The sequence below is a fragment of the Phalacrocorax carbo genome, chromosome 1 (assembly GCF_963921805.1).
Source record: "Phalacrocorax carbo chromosome 1, bPhaCar2.1, whole genome shotgun sequence".
Taxonomy (NCBI): domain Eukaryota; kingdom Metazoa; phylum Chordata; class Aves; order Suliformes; family Phalacrocoracidae; genus Phalacrocorax; species Phalacrocorax carbo.
The window spans coordinates 84,321,232-84,342,032 of record NC_087513.1 but is presented as its reverse complement, the minus strand read 5'-3'; the positions used below and the strand labels follow the sequence as shown (position 1 = coordinate 84,342,032).

The following is a 20,801-nucleotide window of genomic DNA, read 5'->3' as shown; positions in this document are numbered from 1 at the left end:
AGGAAATGGCCTCAAGTTGCACCAGGGGAGGTTTAGATTGGATATTAGGAAAAAAATCTTCACTGAAAGGGTTATTAAGCACTAGAACAGGCTGCCCAGGGAAGTGGGTGAGTCACCACCCCTGGAGGTATTTAAAAGATGTGGAGACATGGCACTTAGGGACATGGTTTAGTGGTGGACTTGGCAGTGTTAGATTAATGGTTGGACTTGATGATCTTAAAGGTCTTTTCCAACCTAGAGAATTCTATGATTCTATGAGTTCGAGGCAAAGGAAGAAAAATGGTGAAGTCTGTTAAGTAAGACCTGTGAAAAAAGATGAGGCTTGGCACTGGGAAAAAGCAGTTGGAAAAGGGGAGGAGAGAAGCACCTTAGCCACAAAGAGGCTGTGAAGAACACAGTGGTCACGTTCCCACCAAAGGACACTGGAGGACATTAACTGAAGTGGCAGCAGAGAAGGATTTTCTTCTACATGAGATACACCGTTGTCCTGGAAAGCTGGAGAGGACCAGATCACCAGGAATGGAGGCAATTTCCAGCACTGCAATTCTCCAGTTCCCTGATACCACCACAAGTCTCTGCTGACCACGACTTTCTGACAGCTGTCTGTGACACTGCTTCATGTTGTCTTGTGTTATTGACAGTATCCTCTGGAATTAAGTCAAATCTCTACAAGTGTCAATACTACACTGGTGGAAATACCCCTATCAACCAGTGTGGGTGGCTAGTTTCCAGAAAAGGACTCCTGAATCTTCCCATCTGTCAGATTACATGTTGAACAGGATCAGGCAGTTATGAACACCAGGAACCTCATTACTGAAAAAGGATCAGAGACTCCAGGTGTCCAAGCTCCCAGACAGACATAGGGGTCTGGGAGGCAGCTACTGGAAAGACCAGAAGTCTTGATTAGCTACCAGAGACACCTTTTTCTCTTTGTGTCTGGCATGAAACAGAGTATAGGGAAGACTGGGGGATTTAGGGGCCAGCTATGTATAGACTGAATGAGTAAGCCTCGCTACTGGAGGGGTCCATATTGCATATGTGTAAACATATATTTTTTCTGCTACCAGGCTTTCATCCTGCTAGCAGCCAGAGAGGGGAATAGGATCAGGCTGCTCGTATTGTTTTGTCTTTGCATCAGTGCTTTCTGCCTGTGGTGACCTGTGTGGCTACTTATATGTACATATTCTTTTTCTTCTATATGTACCTACATATGTACATATTGTACATATAAGCTCAGTCTCACTACTGGCTGGAGTTGGGGATATGGAGCTGCAGCAGCCTTGCTTCTGATGGGCTATGGGATTCAGCAGTTCCTGCCACCACACACTGCTGTTCCACTACTCCCATTAATTGGCTTAAGAAGCCAAATATTCTGGTCACCTTGTCTCCAGTACAAATTGTCCCTTCTCTGTGGGACACAGAGAGAGGATTTGCTTTCATAGGTAGCACAGAGCTGTGCAGCCAGGAGATGTGCACCAGTGCTGTGTGGGGAGCTGGCACTGTTTGGTCAGAAAGGCTTAAAGCAGATGATGTTTCCTGATGCAAACAAAAGTGGGAGCACATTGGGCAGGAAGTAGGAATGGGTGGAGAAAGCTGGGATCCATTGTGGCATATGGTCTGCAGCAGTACACAAAGGCACATTAGGCAATGCACTTCTGGATGGGACCTCATGTGCAGCAGCAGCCCTGCCTATTCTGCAGCATCATCTGGCATGGGTAGGTATGCCCTTAAAGGGACCACTTAGGTTTCCACCTCCCAGAATGGCTGCTGTGTCAGGTGAGCCTAAGATCATCTCTGAGTTGGGAAGAGTTCTTCCTAGAGGTGACACGGAAGACCCCAGTCATTTTGCCAGTGGGGACAGCTCCTCATACTTCATCAGCCGTGTGCAGGTCAGACTCCTGACACAAGTTCCTGTTACTCTTCTGGGCAAGACTTTCAGCAACGGAAACAAATACTTGTAATATCCCTAGAGCTGCTTTCTTGTGCCCAGTCCCCTTCAGAGCTTTAGCTCTGTGCAATGGACTGCGTAGCCAGGTTGTCTCTGAGGGGTTTACTCTCGCTGGGTGGATGCAACTTCTGCTGCAGTAGCTGCGTAAGCTGCTATCCTGGCACAGCAACATGTTTTGATCCTGCTTATACAAAACACCTGCAGCTTAGAGAGGGAGAGGGAGAGAAACACACACACATAGAGCACAGAGGCTTTTTCATTGGTCTAATACCGTATTTTTTCTTATACAGGCAATCAGTATTTGTTCAGCAAAACCAATGCAAGAATAAGATATTCTCTGAGTGCCCCAAGAAAAAGCAGAAGCCTCTGCTCAAGCAGAGAAAGGAAATAGCAGCTCTGAACATCTGTCTTCCATTCCTGTGTCTTCTTTCTGGAGAACTCAACCTCTTTTCAGCCACCGGCTGCCAGACCCACTCAGAGGGAAGAGGACGCAAGAGCCCAAGACCTGCTTTGATGATGCTGAGCCTTCATGTGTTCCATGAGCTGATACGTGCACTGGGAGTGCTCTACACAGGGTAATACCACTTCCACTCACATTGTCCCACCAAGCAGAGTAAAGGTCCAGGATCCAGGGCCCACCATCCCTCCCAACACAGTCCTGAGCTGTTCCCAGCTCATCCCCCAGTTTTACTCAGGATGAAGGTTGCTCCGTCACACAGTTACTGCTGCAGCTTCACAAATGCGATAATGCTCCTCACATCGGACATCGTTCCAATTACGCGTTACTGAACTCGTATGGATTGCAGCGCACTTCTCAGCAGCCACATTACTTGGTTCCCCACTCCGCCAGAACCTGAGATAGAGACAGACTGTTACTCCCAGCCTACCCCATAGACCAAAGCTGGAAAAGGCCACAGGACGATGCAATGCTTGGCAAGAAGAGAGAAAACTTCCAGGTGTTGATTCACGGACAGAAGCAGTACCCTACCTCCCGCTCTGCTATCCCACTGGCACCAGTCTCATGGGGAAACCTGCCTTCTTCCTCCAGCCAGTCAGTCCTGGTGGGGGCAGTTGCTCACCACCACTCACCCCATGCATTTCACACCCAGCAGAGGCATGTGCCTGCCTCCAGTGCAAGTTTGTCCTCCAGAAGCAGACGCAGCAAGGACAGCCCTGGTGCCCTGTCTCTCCCACAGCATCACAGCACTGGCCATGCCCATGCATATACTACATGCACATGTGCATGGTGGGGGCAGTATGGAGATCAGGCAAGGCTGGTCATCCTACCCAGCCAGGGTTCTTCCTGCTGGCCAGATGCAGCTTCTTCTGTGCCTGCAGCATTGATGGCCACATCACAGGTAGTTAACTAACAACCACTAACCAGCACGGATGGGACTGTGTAAACCTGGTGTCCTACACAGCCCTCTCCTGCTCCATCATCGTCCTCTCACAGGGACGTGTCTCACCTCCCTCTCATGCACCAACAGACACCCTCACATCTCTCCTACTCTCTTGCACTACCAGGAGCTGCACCGAACACTCTCCATCCAGGGGTACTCACGCTGCCGCCTCATTATATGGAGTCTGGTCCACCCACTGCCACTGGCCCACCACCTGTGCATTCAGACCGATGTAGTAATTCCGTGCTAGTGGATATTGTCGTAGCTCGTTAGTGAGGAAAACCTGGAAATCAGGGAGAGTACAATGTCCATGAGGTGCCGGACTGAGCAGAGGCAGGCGGCAGGAGTCCCTGTGGGGTGGGGCTGGTGGCAGAGGGGAGCCAGTGCTGAAGGGATGCAGAAACGACATCCCACCTCCCCTGCAGGAGCAAGGGAGCGCTGAGTCCCCTCCGGGGCCCGGCACTGTCTGCTGTGTCCCCTCTCAGCCCTGCACACACCTGCTCTGCTTCGCTGTTGATCACCACCAGGTGGGAGCCCATCCCAGTGCAGTTCTGCACACTCTCAGCACAAGACATCTCATCATCCGCAAGGTAGTAACACATTTCTTGAAATTGTTTCCAGCCCTTCGGGCAGCACGTCCAGCCTTGCCCTGTGCAGGAGAGATCACAGGGGTGAATGCTAATAACAAGAGAGATGGTGACTGCAAGGGTCCCAGTTCTCCAGGAACAATGCTCGTGTTCTCCTGAGGTCACTTTTCCTGACAGAAAGGGCTTGAAAAAATAAGGATACTACAGATAGTTCCTCCAATTGCTTTGGGGTCTGACCAGTGAGCTTTGTGCACACAAACCCAGGGTAATCCTTGTAACATGATCTCAGGTCTTGACAAAGTTATTTTGCTGATCTGGTTTGACTTCTCCTTGTAGTCTCCTTCAGGGCTTTAGCCCCAGGGAACAAGGAATCTGGCTTCTTTCCCTTGACTAGAGCGGCACTTTTATTGTTGCTCCATTGTTAACCTTCCCTGTGCAGCTCTATTGCTGTCCCTTTTGTTTTGTCAGTGTTCACAGCCACCCTGCCCTTCAGGACATCACTGGCATGGCCCTCTCCTCCCCCATAGCTGTTAGCAGGAAACCCTTTTCATCCCCACCTCTCTCCCCTGCAGTCTGCCTCTCTGGAGTCTGCTCCCACTCCTGCTTGCTGTCATAGCAGACCCCAGCATTCATTGTCCCCATCCCAAAGACCTCCTGCACCCCTGCCAGCACTACTGACCTTTCCCTTGTGGCACTGCAGAGACGCACCACCACTCCATGAATTTCTGCTGCAGGGCTGTGGGCTGGTCGCTGCTATGGGAGAAGGATGCGACTGGAAAGGGAGAGGAGAGGCAGCAGGATTACCCCTTCCTCCCAGCTCCTCACACACCATCTCTGGGCTTCTCTCTCTTTTCCCCATTTCCCCACCAAGCACTGTCTCAGCATCACCTCTCCTCAGGCCGTCTCTTTCCATTTCACAAGTGGCAACTGCCACCCTCTCAGCAAAGGGAACAGGCATTTCTGCTCCCACCATCTCACAGCTGCCCGCAAGGACTCCTTTGCCCAATGACTGACAAGATCTAGCCAGGGCGACCTGGCCAGCAAACCTAGAGAAGCCCAAGACCCACCCAAGCAGTGCCTGGTGGCCATTGCTGGCCTGTGGTTTGCCAACAGACCCTGTCCCAGCACCTAGCAGCTGACATCAGGCCCCCTTGGGGGCTGTGCAGCTGAAGGTGTGGGGTTGGTGGATCCCTGGTCCAAGGCTCTGAGAAAACTGGCCCAAACAAGTGCCATGGCTGCCTTCCCAGGCAGGAAGAGACAATCTTCCATGTCAGAGAGCAGAAGTACCACTGGAAGGACCTCACACCGAGGACATGCCGGGCAGGGTGGGATGGATTCCACCCAGCCACAGGCATTTACTATGTAGATACCTACAGCCAAGCTGCCCGCCTAAATCTCTTTACAATCAGTGAATAAAAAGGAGCACTTTGGTGACACGGTTCCTCTCTTCCTAAGATAGACATCAACAGTAACTTGGACGAGTAACACATAAGAAGGGTCTACCTCGGCAGCAGCCAAGACACTCCAGGTGAAGGTAATCACATACAGCTAGAGCTGCTGAAACCAGGCTGCAAGGTAAACTCCTAACCAGTTTATGGGGAACAATACAGTGTTGGTGACAGGTGTCAGCAGGCCACATCCACAACCTGAAGGACTGCAGAGTTATCACTAACTCAAAGACTCTGGGGATCTTGATTGCAAGCTGATCAGGGTGTGCTACAGATGTCTATTTTTATCAACCGTTTCACACGGAAATACTGTTACTAGTGAGGAGGGCGGAGTAATCATAGCGGCCTCTGTGACTGATGAATGAATTCCTATAACAGGAGCAGGCTCAGAGGAGATGGGCAAGGGCGATGCGTGGCTGACCACACCTGTGCAAAGAAAGGTGGCCTCGTCTCAACACAAAGGGGACCAGATGGTGGCCTTTGTTCTAGTTCAGGCGAGTGAACCAACCAGTGCTATCAGGTGAGTGAATTCACCAGCTGTGTAACCGTTCATCCCTCTAAAGAGCAAAAAGAAGGCAGTGTCTTCCTAAGATAGCCAGACCAGCATGGGGCAAGGGTATTCGTGCCTCAGTTCAAAAGCATATAAAAAACTGAATGACCAACAAGACCATGTCTGAAGAAAGCAATGAGCTGGCTTTAGCCCACATAGTCCTTCTTGGTGAATGGGGACACCCAGTGTCTTGATGTTGACCATGTTGCAGAGACTGGCAACGAGAATCACATTTGTATTGTGATTCAACTGTGCATTGCAATCACTACCCTCTGCTAAGTGCAATTTGTACATGGGTTTCTATTTAAATGCATTGCTGTGTCACTCTGCTAAATCAAAATCCTATGTAACATCAGTTAATTTGGATAAGTAAATTTGACATTAAAGATTAGTCCTTCCTTGTGTGGAATATCTAAAAGAACCTGGCCAGACAGTATTAGACTCTAACAGCCTACCCTAAACCTCCCAAACCATTTAACAGAGTATTGTGAAACAATACATTTGGAAACAAAGCAACACAGGCTTCTGGGACTTCATCAATTTAGCCTGACTGCATGCTTTCTTCCAGAATCCATCACCTTTATTGACAATTTGTGCAAACATGCCATGAATGAGAATGCAGAAAATGAGAACCAACAGTTATCACCATCTCTGCAAACTGTGTGTGCAAGAATCACTTTTAATGAATTATGCTAGTAGAATGCAGTTAACACTAAAAAGGTATGAGGGTCTGCACTGCGCAGTTAATCCTGGAGATGCCAGGACTAACTGTGAAAAGCTGTGTTTTCTATTAGGACACAGAGTGTGTCAATGCACCTAGAGAGCTCAAGTGCAGGTCCAGCTGCCTGTATAGACACTTATGCTGTCATCTCCAGGCTTTTTTCCCTCTGCTAAATGTAATTAAGTTCTACTTGTGTGGTAGAGAATTGTTCCACGGTTCCAAAGAGAATGAGCAAGATGGGGATGTACAATCTGGGAAGACTGAAAAGGCCTCAGGGTAAACAGTGGAAGATTTGGGGGATGTATGCAGACATGTACAAAGTCAGGGCAGAAAAGAGACCTTACAGAAAGCCCAAACAACCCTGAAATTCGAAGATGGCCATGCTTCACATGGGGCATTAGACTAGAGACCTCCAGAATTCCCTTCCTATCTAACTCTTCCCATCATAAGAAAGAGGATATGTACAACAGAACCATCTCGCATAATGCTGTGGTAGTCCCTAGTTCCTGCACACCAGTTGGCCAAAACATCTGGTTTGGCTGGCCTGCAAGAGAGAAGTTTGTGTCATGTTGCAACTGTACCTAACATTAAATCCCCACTGTTTAAATAATCAGGAACGATTTTGCTTCTAAACATACCTTTCAGATACTCAACACTGAGGTTTTCTGAGACTAAATGTTGACACTTGCATCCTTTCTCAGGACAGAAATGGTTCCTGAGTAAAAGCTCCCTCCTGGCTGGAGATGTTCCCCTTTGGGCTTCGTTTTCTCTGCTTTTCTCCCAGCACTTCCCCCAGACCTCTCTCCCGTAACTAGTCTGCAGATACTCACCAAGGAGGAAAATGATAAGGGCAATGCACACCAAGAGGAGCAGCAGTGAGATCAGCCACGGGAGCCAAGAAGGGTATTTCTGGGAGTGGTGCTCATGCTTCTTCATTTCAGGAGGTACTAAAAGTACCAAACACAACAACACAATCAACTATGCTTCAGTCAGCCTGCATACCAAGGATGTACAACTCAAGGGAGATCTGCTCAAAAAAAAGTGCAGTTTCATTTCTGATGTGGAAGTTACACAGTTTGGGAGAGGGGCAGATTGGGACAGAGCAGGGGATCTCTGTGTTTTCTGGAGAAGGTCAGGTTCAGCGATACTGTTCATAGCCCCAGCCCCACTGGTGAGCTAGCATTGCTAATTGCTGGTGTTTGGGGGTGAGGCCTTCACATGCCTCAAAATCTGGAGTGAAACCATGTCTTTCTAGATTGTGCCCAGAGCTGCCAAATAAAATATTGTTCTGTGTGATACCTGAGGCATTCACATGAACAGTTCATGTTGACTTCTCCCCAGAAAACTTTTTATGCCTGCTTCAGTTTCTTCTTAGTTTTTTGGACTTTCTGTGTAGAAGGTTGGTGTAAACTGAATGAGGGCAGGAGACAAAAAATGTGTAAAGCAATGATGGCACAGAATCACTGGAAGAGAAAAAGAAATTATTTTCCCTTCCATCTCTGCTTTCCAACCCAGGGTTCAGAGATTTGCTGTAGTAGAATTAGGCTGTGCTGGGCTGGGTGCCTGGGGAGACCAGAGGGCTGTGTCCAGCAGCCTGAGTAAAGTATCCTGCTCAGATTCACACTTGCCAGGGCCTGATTTTTGTCTAGAGGAATACTGCCAGTGCTGAGGAGGTCACATGAAGGAGAAGCAAACACTTGTTAGGAGACTCTTCTAGGTTGTGGCACATATACAAGCCAGAGGAAACAGGAGGGTAAAGAGACAACAGCACTTGCTGCAGGACAGGAGCAAAGAAGTTTTGAGAGAGACTGATATTAATGATAAGCTTTACAGAGACCTCATTCATTGTTCAGCATGAAACTCCCCAGTCTGCCAGCAACCACATGTGCCTGCCATGCCTAGTGAACAAGACTTCCAGAAACCTGCTGTTTGGGGAAGGCCTCTGACTACTTCCGAAGAGCTTGGGGAAGGCTGTTAGAGCAGGGCAAAAAGCATCATCTTTCATTATCACAAGAGTAAACATTTATAGACAGACAAGATCCAGATTTCCCTGGCCAAATCATGTTTTTCTAGCCAGAGCTTTTGTCTGTAGTGAAAACAAGGACCTGGATCGTGATCTGGAGTCCAGCCACCTATTTCAGACAACAGATCCAACCAGTCCAAACGATTTTTTCTGATGTGCTGCATGTCCACAGATTAAATGTTTAACCTGTGCATCTCACATTCACACCCATGTGACACAGAGAGCACTGGCGGTATGCACTCACCTCACCAACACAACTGAAGTGCAGTAGATTTTGTGCATACTCAGTGGGTTAATCTCCCTGCAAAACACTTCCTAGAGTTAGTCTGCATGCTTGCATCATGTCCAGCATGATCACAACACAACAGACCTGATCCTGATGAGCATGTGCTTGTTATTTAGCATGTAAACTCAACATCTCCTAGGCAAATGTAACAAGTGCTGTGCAGCACAGATGCCTACATTTCTGCCTGGGAAATCCTGGTTGGAAATGCAGGAATCCTAACTGCACTGTGGTATGAAACCCACCCCACTAGTCTCTGCCATCTCCTGCCACAGATTATACATTGATTAGCTGCTGCCTTCTCCTCTCTATCTTCCAATGATTGCAAATTTTGTTATCTCTACAGCCCAACTAGAAGAGGCTACAGAAGGCAAAACCCAGGTGAGCTTGGCCATTATCAGCATGGAGCCTGCATGGCCAGAGTAACCACTCAGAAAGACAACAGAGCAGCAAGACTCCCTCAATATTTCAACAATTTTCAATTCTAACTCTTATCTTACAAGCATACTATGAGGTTGTGAGAGGCATTAGCACTGTGTGCAATGGTACTACTGGACACTTCTCTGAATTCAACATATAAGCACTTGGACAGGTGCACTAAAAGACAGACCCTAAGGACACAGCCAAACCTATAGCATGAGCCTGGCATCAGCAGCATAGGCAAACATGGCAGGATAAGGTGTCTTTGGAACAGGTCACTGGGAACATAGTAGAGAACTTCCACCACCCCCACCTCACCATGATGGAAATACTAGCTGTAACCAGAACCAGCTAATCTTGGTGCATTGAAAACAGTGAGCTTTCAAGGCAGTCAGGAGTATGCACATTCTTTATTTCCATGACTCATACCTTAGAGGAGGCCAGGAATAAACCTGGAGCTGATGCCTGGTCTGTTTGGGATTGTAAAACTGAGGTGAAGCAGTATATAGGCAAGATAATATCCTTAGCAGCAATATTTATTCATTTATTCATTTATTCATTTATGCACACCTACTTTTACCCCTCTGGAACCTGCTGTTGTGTAGGGTCCTGCATCTAAGGGTAGAAGAAATGAGCCATACATGGAACATCTCTATATGTTCCTACTTGTGGCATAATAACTACAGAATACATACTGACCAGAACATGTCTTAAATTTATACAAAGCCTAGTAAAGGCACCATTTTACAACCGTGATTTTTAAAAGCAATGAAAAAATTGTTTGGTGTGTTAATTATTTTTCAGGAGTGATGGCAGAGTGAAATTTTCTGCTCTTCTGTAAGGAGGCATGTTTGTTCCCTACTCCTGCTGTCCCCATAAGCAGGAATCTGTAGCCTTACTCTCTCAGAGGGAAGAGCAGTAGCAGCCAGGGCTTGGGTTCATTTGCTGCCATTTGCTGCCCTGGGAGCCCCTCCACCTTTGTGACAGATCAGATTGATTGTAATAAACCGTACTCTCTATTGTTGGTACTCAGTATTTGTCCAAAAATTACTCTCTCATCCAAGACTGGATAACATATAGAGAGGCAGCTACTGCCTGCATGGTACCAGGGATAAGGACTAAGGGGGCCCAAGTATGTTCCTTGCTGAATGCTCACTTGAAACCTACTCTTTGTGCTCCCAGTAGTCATCTTTGTTCATGTTGCAGCTCCAACCACCTAAAGATTCCCACCTCTCCTCTTGTAGACATTCCTTGACCCTCTTATTTCAAAACTCCTCCAGTCTGCACATGTAATGGTAGACAACTCCTTTTCCCCACCAATTTGTCAAGGCCAGGTAGGAACCAGTCACAGAAAGAAGTTTCCATTCCCTGTTCTTCAGCCCTGCTCCTTCCAGGTCCCCTTCCCTTGAACGACCCATCCGTTCCTTACCTTTGACCACTGCAGCTGGTGATGCATTGTTGAACTTCACCTCAGCGTAGGTGATTTCTGATGCCATTTAATCACAGTATGACCACTGATCCCTGTCCTTAGTTCTGCTATGTAAAAGGTGGGCCTTTTTGGTCCCTGATTCCGGAGGGAGACACCAGTAAGTTACTGAGCCTTTCCCATCTGCTTGTTCACCCACTGTGTGTCAAAGAAGGCTGTGCTGAACACTGGAAGCACTGGTGATAGCCTGAGAATTCCTGAAAGCTCAGAAATGGTCTGAACAGATCTTCAGTTTCTTAGCCCAGGAAATCAGTGCCAGCACTACAGAAACTTCTGAGAGAGAAAAAATTAGAACCTAACAACTGAAAAGGAAGTTGTACTCCTTCCTCATACCAGATTCTCAGCTGATAGGTTTCCTTTTTAAGATCTGAAGATTTTTTTTTCTTTTTCTTCTTTTACTCTCTCTCCTTCCTTTATCTTCATGCCTTTCTTTGTCTGATAGTAATGCTGCCATTTCTCTTAGGTTTGCAGTTGTCATAGGACTTATCCCAGTTTAACCTGCAGCACAGCCTAATACAAAATGCATTCTGCCCTCACTTGTCTCTTGTGGTTAAGCTGCATTTCCTACATCAAGTATTGCATGCTATGTCTCATCCTGGGAAGTCAGCCCCAGTTGGCAGCTAGCACTAGAAAAAATGTCAAACAAGGAGCTGTTCCTGTAGAAGTGAGACTGGGGAGTTACAGTCTTCGGCAGAGGAATAGAAATAATCAGAACTTTTTTATATCCAAAGAGAAACAGAGAAGGATGAGGCCAGGGAGAAAAAGCGAAGTGGAATTAAAAAAAATGGTGTTGATGGTTTGAGAGATTATTGGGAAGAACACACACAGAGACCTCTCTATCACAAACTGACTTATAGCCTGGGGAAGTTCAGAGCAGTGCTTGCCTCAGGGAGTCAGGCTCCATTTCTGAGGCTGAAAGGGCTGGTTTATATTTTTTTGCTCCAACACTGGCATTTATTTCTCTTTTCTGCTTTCTGGTAAAGGCCTCTGATATTATGCTGGGGAAAACGTCAGACTACTGTTTAGTCTGATTTCAAGCTGAGGCAGATGTTGAAAGGAGACATTTAAGGGAAATGGCTGCTGAGATACACGCTGAATCAGAAAGACTTCCAAGAAGAAATGCCAATGAGTCAGAATACCCTGGAGAAAAAGGGTGAGAAGATTTTAGTCAGCAGATAGGACTCAGGAATCACAGAATGGTTTGGGTTGGAAGGGACCTTCAAAGATCACCAAGTCCAAACCCCCTGCCTTGGGCATGGACATCTTTCACTAGATCAGGTTGCTCAGATCCCTGTCCAGTCTGACCTTGCCCATTTTGGGGCATCCACAGCTTCTCTGGGCAACAAGCTCCAGTGTCTCACTACCCTCATCATAAAGAATTTCTTCCTTATATCCAATGTAAATCTACAGTCTTTCAGTTTAAAACCTTTGCCCCTTGTTCTGTCACTACAGGCCCTGGTAAAAAGTCTCTCTCCATCTTTCTTATAAGCCCCCACTAAATATTGAAAAGCTACAATGAGGTCTCCAAAAGAACCAGAAAGAAGAAGGAGGAAGTTTTGCTTGGTTAGTTCAGCTAGCTAGAACTTCCTCAAGGCAGACCAGAATGACACACTAGCAGGACATCCAGGGAGCTAGCACAGAGGGTACACAGGGCAGAATTGGAGGTGAGATATGACAGTGCAAGGAAGAACACACATCAGACAACAGAGAACAATGTGGCAGAAGGTAAAGGGCAAGGGAGGGATGTGGTGGACATGTGAACACAGATTATGGAGAAATGCTCCTAAAGAGAATGGGGCATATGTAGCTGGATTTCTTTACCAAGGCGCCTCCTCATGTCTTGTGTGCACTGACCTGGCTTCACATCTTTTTGTACCATGTACAAAGAGGGTGACTTTTATACAAGAAGAGCAGCAGAAGGTTGGTCCTTTGAGAAGATGCATGCTGCCTGCTCTTCTTTCCAACATCCTTCCAGCACTTTCCTATGTCTTCAGGCTTGGCCCTCTCACTGGACCTAAGTGTTTGCTGAAACCTAGTTATGCCCTCAAATTTCATGCTGAGATTTCAGTCAGAGTAATTCTCTGTGTGCTTATCCCCTACCCCCGGCTAACCAAGCCACAAAAGACTCACAGTCTCATGGGGAAAAGGCTAACTTTGAAGCAAAGCCCTGCCAGGGCAGGGTTTTAAACTTTCCACCATGAAGAAATGGGAAATAAAATCAGCAGACAGAGGAGGAAGTCACAGTGTACCTTCATGAGCGTTTTGCCATTGAAATGCATCTCCAAACACAGCTGAGCCATTCTGATCGCAAATTCAGGATCTAGCTGCTGATTTTGTTAAAATACACTAGATTGCATTCAAATATCAGGGTACATCTCAATTTTTCCTTCTCGGCCATCAGAGTTGTTACTTGCTGTCAAAATTCAACTCTGAAGAGTACTTCCATAGGATACAATGCTGGGCTCTTATGCAACAGTGAGGTGATATTCCTGAGAGTAAAATTTGTGCTTTGAATTTCATATGAACTGATGGCATGTAAATGGGTGAAAGATAGGGAGAAATGAGCCCAGCAGTTAGTTATGGGGCTAAAAATATAAAAAAGAAAACCTTGCTTAAAAAAAACAAAACCCAAAATTCACACTTTGTGCAGTTCTCCACGTCACTCAGATAAAGACAGCCCAAACCCAATCCTGGCTTTTTGTCCCTGCACCTGGGTGAGGAGAGCATCAGAAGTGAATTCACGCTACCCTCTTGGTCTTCCCTCTCCATATCATCTTGCTGTTCTCCTAGGGATTAAGGCAGAATTGGCCATGGAAATAAAGGCAGAGCAGAGCCCTTGCAGCCAAGGGAAGAGCATAAAAAGGCATTGAAGCACGGGGAGTGGGGCCCCAAGGCATGGCACTGAGTGGTTAGTAAGGGATGGCAGGCATCTAATCAAAGGGATTCAGGCAGCCAGAGGTCCTTGAGAGCCCTGGAGGGATTTGGCTGGTTAGAGGGGATCTAGTGATAAGTGATTCTACTGTGTACCCTCCTGTAAGGAGCTGGCTAGGGAAGGGAGGGGCAGGATGCTGCAGTTCTCACTGCAGGAGCTGAGGTCCTCCAGCTCTAGACGACAGTGTGACAGCACTGCAGCCTGCTGGGACCTGAGAGAAAAGCATCCTATGCCCATCTTATGCATGGCTGACAACACTGGCCAGAGCTGCAGGGAAAAGAAACCTCTTCTGGAAGGCAGTCACCCCTGCTGATAACAGAAGGTGAACCAGGCTGCCATACAGATGCATTAGGAGACCTAGGAAGAAATGGATTAGAGAGAGCTGTGAAAGCTCAGGGAAAAGGGCATTTGAGCATCCACGGGTGAAGGGGAAACAGAGAAGAACTGAATGGAGAGTAAGAAAGACAAGAGCAGAGTGGGAGGGATAAAACAGGAGGTAGCACTGCAAAGCCACACTGATTTCTGGCAGGTGGCAGCATATCACTGCAGGTAGGCCTGAGTCAGCAGCACCACTGTGTCCTGAACAAAACCACGTAAAGTGGCACTCTAGCATTTTGACAGAGCCCAGCATCTCCCCAAAATGCTGCGTTTACAGTACCATGCGGAATAAGGTAGAATGAAAGAAAAGTAGGAGAGATGAGAAAGAGATGTTCCTCGCCAAAAGTGTTTGTGCGTTCCTCCTCCACCCACATCTCTGCCAAGTTTTAGGAAGAGCTGAAGGTTTCACGCAGAACGCACTATGTCCCAAAGCTATATGAGCTGAGGGAGCTCAAACTCAGTTAGCTTTGGAATGAGAAAGTCGTGTGCTCACCTGTGATGACAGGGTCCCGAAATGCCTCAGGTGTAAAAGAAGGAATAGGAGAAAGAAGAACAGTATCCAGGGAACCTTCAAACTGACAAGAAGCCCCAACCTGCCTCTTTACATATCCCACTAACCTGTGATTGCTTCTTCAGAAGAGAATTAAATTATTCAACCAAACCCAGCAGAGGACACATTCAGATGCATTATCTTACAGCTTTGTTTTATGCCATTCTTAGGAACGTTTACCCCCTTCCTCTTTTGGGTCTGAGCCACAAGTCTCAAGGCCAGAAATCAATGGAGATCAGATCTAAATACTGCAGTTGCTTGCCACAGCTGCACATCTGACTCCAAACCTGGGCCAGATCCAAGTTCTGGTCAGACCCAGGGCTGTGAAGTTTAGCTTCTTAAGAGTGGGCACATGGAATTTGCATGAACAAGCTGTGGCCACATAACACCTCCCCACAGAAGCAATCCTTCATGCTTCATTGTCAGTTCTGTCCAAGGATCACACAGAACTTAACAGCGTTGAATTCAGTTTGGCTACACCTCTGCCCAGTGAGGTGCATGTACTAGATCTCCCTCTTTTGAAGGGGGAGCGGGAAGATTGGAAAGAAAAGCACAAAAATGGAAAACAACCACAGCCACCAAACAAGCATGGGGGCTATTGGGGAAGGTCACCCCCACCCATGCTGTAACCTTAGGGCCACACTTATTTTACCTCAAGCTATTTCCCTCCACATCCATGCACATGCAGTAAAGACCGCAGAGGGAGGTTTTGGGGAGAGCTGCACTGGTTAGGCTGTCCCACCAGATGGCACTGGAACAGCAGCACAAACCTCCCAGGCCCTGCAGCACTTGCCTCAGCGCTGGCATCGTTTGGCTCCCTCGTGCTGCTTCTGTCCTCAAGGGTGATTTATCAGGACGTTTGTAAATGGCCTGCACTGACCCTTACCCTACACCCTATAGCCAATAAAGCCCTGCACACCATTTAGAGCCTCTGCACTCATTGCATGCTATATTCTTACCGGCTGGCAGTGGGGCGAAGGACACCACCTGCCTCCAGAGCAGCGCAGCCATCCTACATGTCCAGCCAGGATGGGACAAGGCAAAAGCCGTCTGGAAACAACTATAGGTAGCTGAATTAAACCCAGGGAGGGCAGTCACCTCAGCTCGACACTCCCTGGTACCTTGTCACTGAAATACACTGGGGAAGTTTTAATGCCAGGCAGTGAGCATTCTAGCTTACACAGGAGCCTCCCCATGTCATAGATGTCAACGTGGTCAGATGGGGAAGGACACTTTTTTCCCTCCCCAGGTGCCTATGTCAGCCACTTTTACCACGTAGGGCACTGAAGTCAATGTTAGCAGAGTAAAGTGAAGGGTGAGCAAACGCGCTCCTGGGTGCCAGCCTCCAGCACAGAGCCGGCGTTGAGTCAGAGGGTGAAGGGTCCCTGCTGCTGACTCCCTGCAGCTGCCATCTGGGACTGACACAGAGGGCAAAGTGCTTCTTGCTGACTCACACTGGCCTGCAGCACCGTGGCCTGTGTCTCAGACTCTGCCTCTAGTTCACACTTATTTGCATATTTAGCATTTTACGACCAGGCAGGCACAGCACACCACACTGGTCCTTGTGCAGCCTCTGCCCTTCCTGAGATGAAGGCTCAGCATCAGACTGCAGCATTCCTCATCATCTAGCAAACCCTGTGTCAGATGTCTCACCAGACACTGCTGGCCCACCGCAGGACCCACCTAACCACAGCTGAGCACAAAAGTTATGATACAAAATAGTTCAGGCTGGAAGTATCTTGCTCAACACTTGCTCAAAGCAGGGCTACTTCTGAAGCTAGACCAGACTACTCAGGTCAGGTTTTCTGCTTACAGAAATGCTATTTCCATATGGAATGTATTGCTTAAGGACTTTTCCTGTTCTTCTACGTAAAAAGTATCCAGCAATCATTTCCAAGCATGCTTTGTACATGTACCTACAGTATTGACTTCAGCTTCAGGTACTGATGACAGCAGCCCCTAATTCTGGGCCAGACACGTAGCCTATGCCACCATATCTATAGCTCCTTAGCACATAGTCTCCAAAGAAAATTATCTCCTACCCCTTTCCTCTTGGTGCTGCTGCTCACTGGAATCCAGTTCCTTGTCCCTGCCAGCTAACCAAAATAACAGCTTGTGTAGCACTACTGATGTAGCATCTCCACACCTCTTTGAACAGTTTGCTTAACACCCTAAGCTCATGGACAAGTGCTTAGACTTCACTTAGAAAAAGACCAGGAGGAGTTCAGTTCCTATAGGACCCAACTAAAAAACAACACAAGACACACATGTATATGCAATGGAAGACCACAAGACTGGGACATCTCGATTCCAAGCCCTACACTACACTGCGCATGAGGGCATTAGAATAGCAGAACATGTCTGCATTTGGAAGCACCAATTCCATTACTGCCAAACTGTCAAGAAGGAAGAAGAGGGGAAAAAAAAAAAATCTTTAAACTGTGCTTCTGTAAACTTGACCAGGGTTGGTTTGAAGTCATTCAGGAAAGCATTTGAATGACAAGTTATGATACTGGTGGACATGAGGTCAAAGCTGCTATTGGACTGAGGGAAGTGTTCAATAAAAGTCAATAGAAACTCTGCTGTCACCCAAAGCTGTTCTGGCCTGTTTTAAACCAGATCCACCGAAGTCCTTGCCCTGTTACCTTTTGGTTGCCTACCTCTTTCTCCTTTGTGCCTGCTGTGTGCCAAAGTCAAGTCACCCTTTCCTTTCTCCTCCATCTCAGATGTTCCGGGGAACACCTCCGGATGCTGCAGTTCTGCTTTGCGGCTTGTTCCTTACCCAGGTCCAGCCCTTGCCCACATCCCACCCACAGGCACTCCCCGGGGAGTCTCCCCTGTCCAGGGGAAGGTCACTGCAGGCAGCCCACCCAGGAGTCAGCATGCTCTTGCTGACAGATGCCAGCTGCGATTTCTTTTCAGACACACTTCACCAGATATAGCCAGGTCCCAGGTGATATCTGCCTGCATTCCCCACTTCCCAACTGCAGGGGCCCAGCCAGTCACTGGAGATGGCAGCTGAGCCCAGTGATTGCCAGAAGCCCCACAACAAGGGGATTCAGCAGCAGGTAGCAGCACATGGTCATCGGTGAGACTGAACTTGCAAGCCCTGGTCACAGGTGTCACCAACACAGCCAGGCTTGCAGACCAGGCTAGGAGGGCATGGCAGTATCACATTTCTTTACATCCCTACAGCACAAGACTCAACACAAAGGCTGCAAGTTACAGGCAGCTCCCTCAGGGAGGACATTTCCCTTCAGGGAATGTGTCTTCAGACTGCTTCAAGGATTAAAAAGCTGGTCTCCTGAGCAAGCCAGCTGCCTCTGCCCCAGCATGCAGGAGTTGCCCTCCTACAATGCCCGGGGAAAAAAAGGGGGAAGCAGGCCATTGTAAGTTACCTGGCTGGCCTGCCCCAAACACAAGTGATAAAAGAAGTCCACCACATACTCTCAGCAGTGACAGCTGGCAAAACATGGCTTTAGTTGAGAGCCACTACAGGCACCAAGTGCTGCTGACTTATCTTCCCATGCTCAGAGGCAGCTTCAAGGTAGGTCTGTCAGAGTCCCAACTCTGGATGAAGACACAGCTATAGCAGCTGGCAAAATTAAGCTATCGGACTAGAAGGGCACTATATCCTGCAATATGCTTTTCTTGACTATTAGCATGGACAAAGCTATTAACATGGTAGGAAGAGACCTAAAACAGTCTCCAGAGTGAGAATCCATTGTGCACATAATGTAATGAGTACTCAGTAGATTGCTTAGACCTTCAGGCATTACAATGTGTGTAACTATATAGGCCCCTGTGCTCTGTTTTTATGCACTGACAGCCCAGTTGCGCTCCCTCCTACAGACGTGTAGGTTTATGCTGATTTAACAGGATGAATTCAGTTTCAGATCCTGTTCCCTCATCACCAAAGCTCAGGAAGACTTTGGGGTTTTTGGTTTCTCATTTGGTTTTTATTTTGTTTCATTTCCTCCAATAGACATCTGCTCTTCTCCATTTCTTCAGGAGTCTACACACAACACCAAAGCTTTGTTAAAGCTAGCAAGTTTGAGCCTGCAATCCAGGCACCCGTTACTACATGGCTGTGAGTCAGTTTTGAGTCGCAGAACACAGAACAAAATTAATGGGGCAAGGGAGGGAAAAACTCACATCCCACCTCAACTATACCTCTCACAAAAGAAACAACCAATAATGAGCAAAATTGGGATCTTCCCTTTGAAGCTTGTTTCTTGGCTCTTTCTATATGTGCTACAGTCTCTCCCCCATTTGGCATGAACTTTTTTCCCCCTTTGACCACTGTCCCTCTCAGACTGAGGGCAGATCTTCCCAGCTGCCTAAGTAAACCAGTTGATCTATTATGTGGAACATAATAAGTTTCAAGGAGGTATCACTCATTTGATCTGCTGATCCATATTAAAGGCCTGGCCTTAATCCTCTACCTAGAGAAGGATATTGTCTGCAACATCTGAGACTGTAGGTCTCAAGGAGCCTGCATACAGGCTACTGCTACATCAGAAGAAACCACTGGCAACAGAAGGTGCAGGAAGAGATGGGAGGATTCAGCCAGTCCAGTCAAAGGCCAAGTCATTTCACCACTAACTTACCGTCACAGCCAACATCTCCCACTGGGGACAGAAAAATCATTCCTGATGGTCACCAAGGTGAAGGGGGAGAAGATTTACACAAGACACATCAAGCTGTTGCATTCTAGCAGGCCCTACTGTGAGGAAAGACGTAGGGACCAGTAAGATCTCCAGAGAGGACTAAGCTCCCCTTCATTAACTGTTTCCCAATTCTCTATGCTTTTCTATGCACAAGCATGAGTATATCCCAGCACCTCCCTTAGGTACGCCCTCACCTGAAAATCCTCATACTCTGGAGAAATACCCTCAGGCTATTCAATGCTTTTTGCTGGAAGTACCTACTGAAAAATCAGAGAAGCTGATGGCATATGGACAAGACCCTTCACCTTCTGTCTGGCCAGGACCTACACAACATATCCACCCTACTCACCAGAACAGGGTAACAGCTTTTCTCCTAGATCTGAAGAAATGTAGAGTTTGGGGTTTTTTTGGCTCCCATGGATGCTAGAATAATTGACAATGACACTAGCATTTACTGGTGTCATTCAGATAGCTGACTTAAAAGGTTAAGACTTCCCATCTTTACCCTGGCCACAAGGTTTCTGCTGTACTTTCAACACAATCCCATGTAGAGCTGTCTGGCAGAGGAACACCAAGCAAGTGTGGCTGTGCAAGAAGATATGGTTGTGAGTAGGCTTGATAGAATGTCTGGGCCCTTAGCATATTCTCCATCTTCTGGGTGATTGGCTGCCTAGACTCAGGTCCCACTTAAATAATATAGGTGTCTGGCTTTGAGAAACCTCAGGAAGGTTTGCTTGCGAGCTTATTTCAGCTAAGGTTCTCACCCTTGATCCCTGCCTAGGCTAGTGCAGCCATGCCTGTGCCTGGCCATCTACCTTGCTGATCTAAATCCTCATCCTGACCTGCTCTGATCTTCCTGATTAGTTACTCTGGGACTGTTCCTTTGTTGGTGAGGCCACTGCCCCTACCTGCTCTGATGCAACTCAGCTTGCTCTCCCTTTCAGAGAAGCCTACTCTTGCGCCTCCCTGAAAAAGGGCCCACTCAGCTCGCCCTGCTCATCTCTGCAGTCAGGAGAGAGACTGCTTCCCATTTACAAGTGTGGTGAGAATCAATTCTGAGAACATCTGCAGGGTATAGAAGCCTCTAATGTCTGCAATGCTAAATGGCAGGGCAACTAAGTTTTCTCACTTGCTAGTTTTATGCACATTCTTACCAAGCACCACACAAACACCTACAGCCAGGTCTGTTTCCAAGTTGTTGTGGGTTTTTTGTTTGGGTTTTAGTTTTTATTGTTGATGTTGGTTTGGGGTTTTGTTTGGTTATTTTTTTACCGAATTTGGAAAAGCCATAGATATTTTTTTGTGTCCTTCCATGCCTAGAGAGAGCCTGAACCCATTCATTCCTAAAGTTGTTCTTGTCCAGCCTGCAGGCCATAATGCACTTGGCAGAAGGATAAGTAGGCTA

General features: G+C 47.4%; 1 protein-coding gene across 2 annotated transcripts; it reads right to left on the bottom strand.

Annotated features, from left to right (window-relative positions):
* Positions 1-2,199: 2,199 nt before the first annotated feature.
* Positions 2,200-20,735, bottom strand: LOC135315363 (C-type lectin domain family 4 member E-like). Of its 2 annotated transcripts, none has more exons than XM_064463164.1 (6): positions 19,337-20,735; positions 7,485-7,601; positions 4,615-4,707; positions 3,846-3,997; positions 3,510-3,631; positions 2,200-2,801 (listed from the first exon to the last, which is right to left on the bottom strand). In XM_064463164.1, the coding sequence occupies exons 1-6, from the start codon at positions 19,374-19,376 to the stop codon at positions 2,660-2,662; spliced, it is 666 nt and encodes a 221-aa protein (XP_064319234.1). In that variant the 5' UTR covers positions 19,377-20,735; the 3' UTR covers positions 2,200-2,659. The 2 variants fall into 2 exon arrangements, with proteins under 2 accessions (XP_064319234.1, XP_064319224.1); XM_064463154.1 differs by lacking the exon at positions 19,337-20,735 and adding an exon at positions 10,810-17,502.
* Between the last annotated feature and the right edge of the window lie 66 nt (positions 20,736-20,801).

Coding starts and splice junctions, on each gene's coding strand:
- LOC135315363 (XM_064463154.1), bottom strand. CDS start 10,876: ATGGCATCAGAAATCACCTACGCTGAGGTGAAGTTCAACAATGCATCA. Junction 3,998..4,614: donor TGCAGTGCCACAAGGGAAAG/GTCAGTAGTGCT, acceptor TCTCCTGCACAG/GGCAAGGCTGGACGTGCTGC. Junction 3,632..3,845: donor TCAACAGCGAAGCAGAGCAG/GTGTGTGCAGGG, acceptor CCTGATTTCCAG/GTTTTCCTCACTAACGAGCT.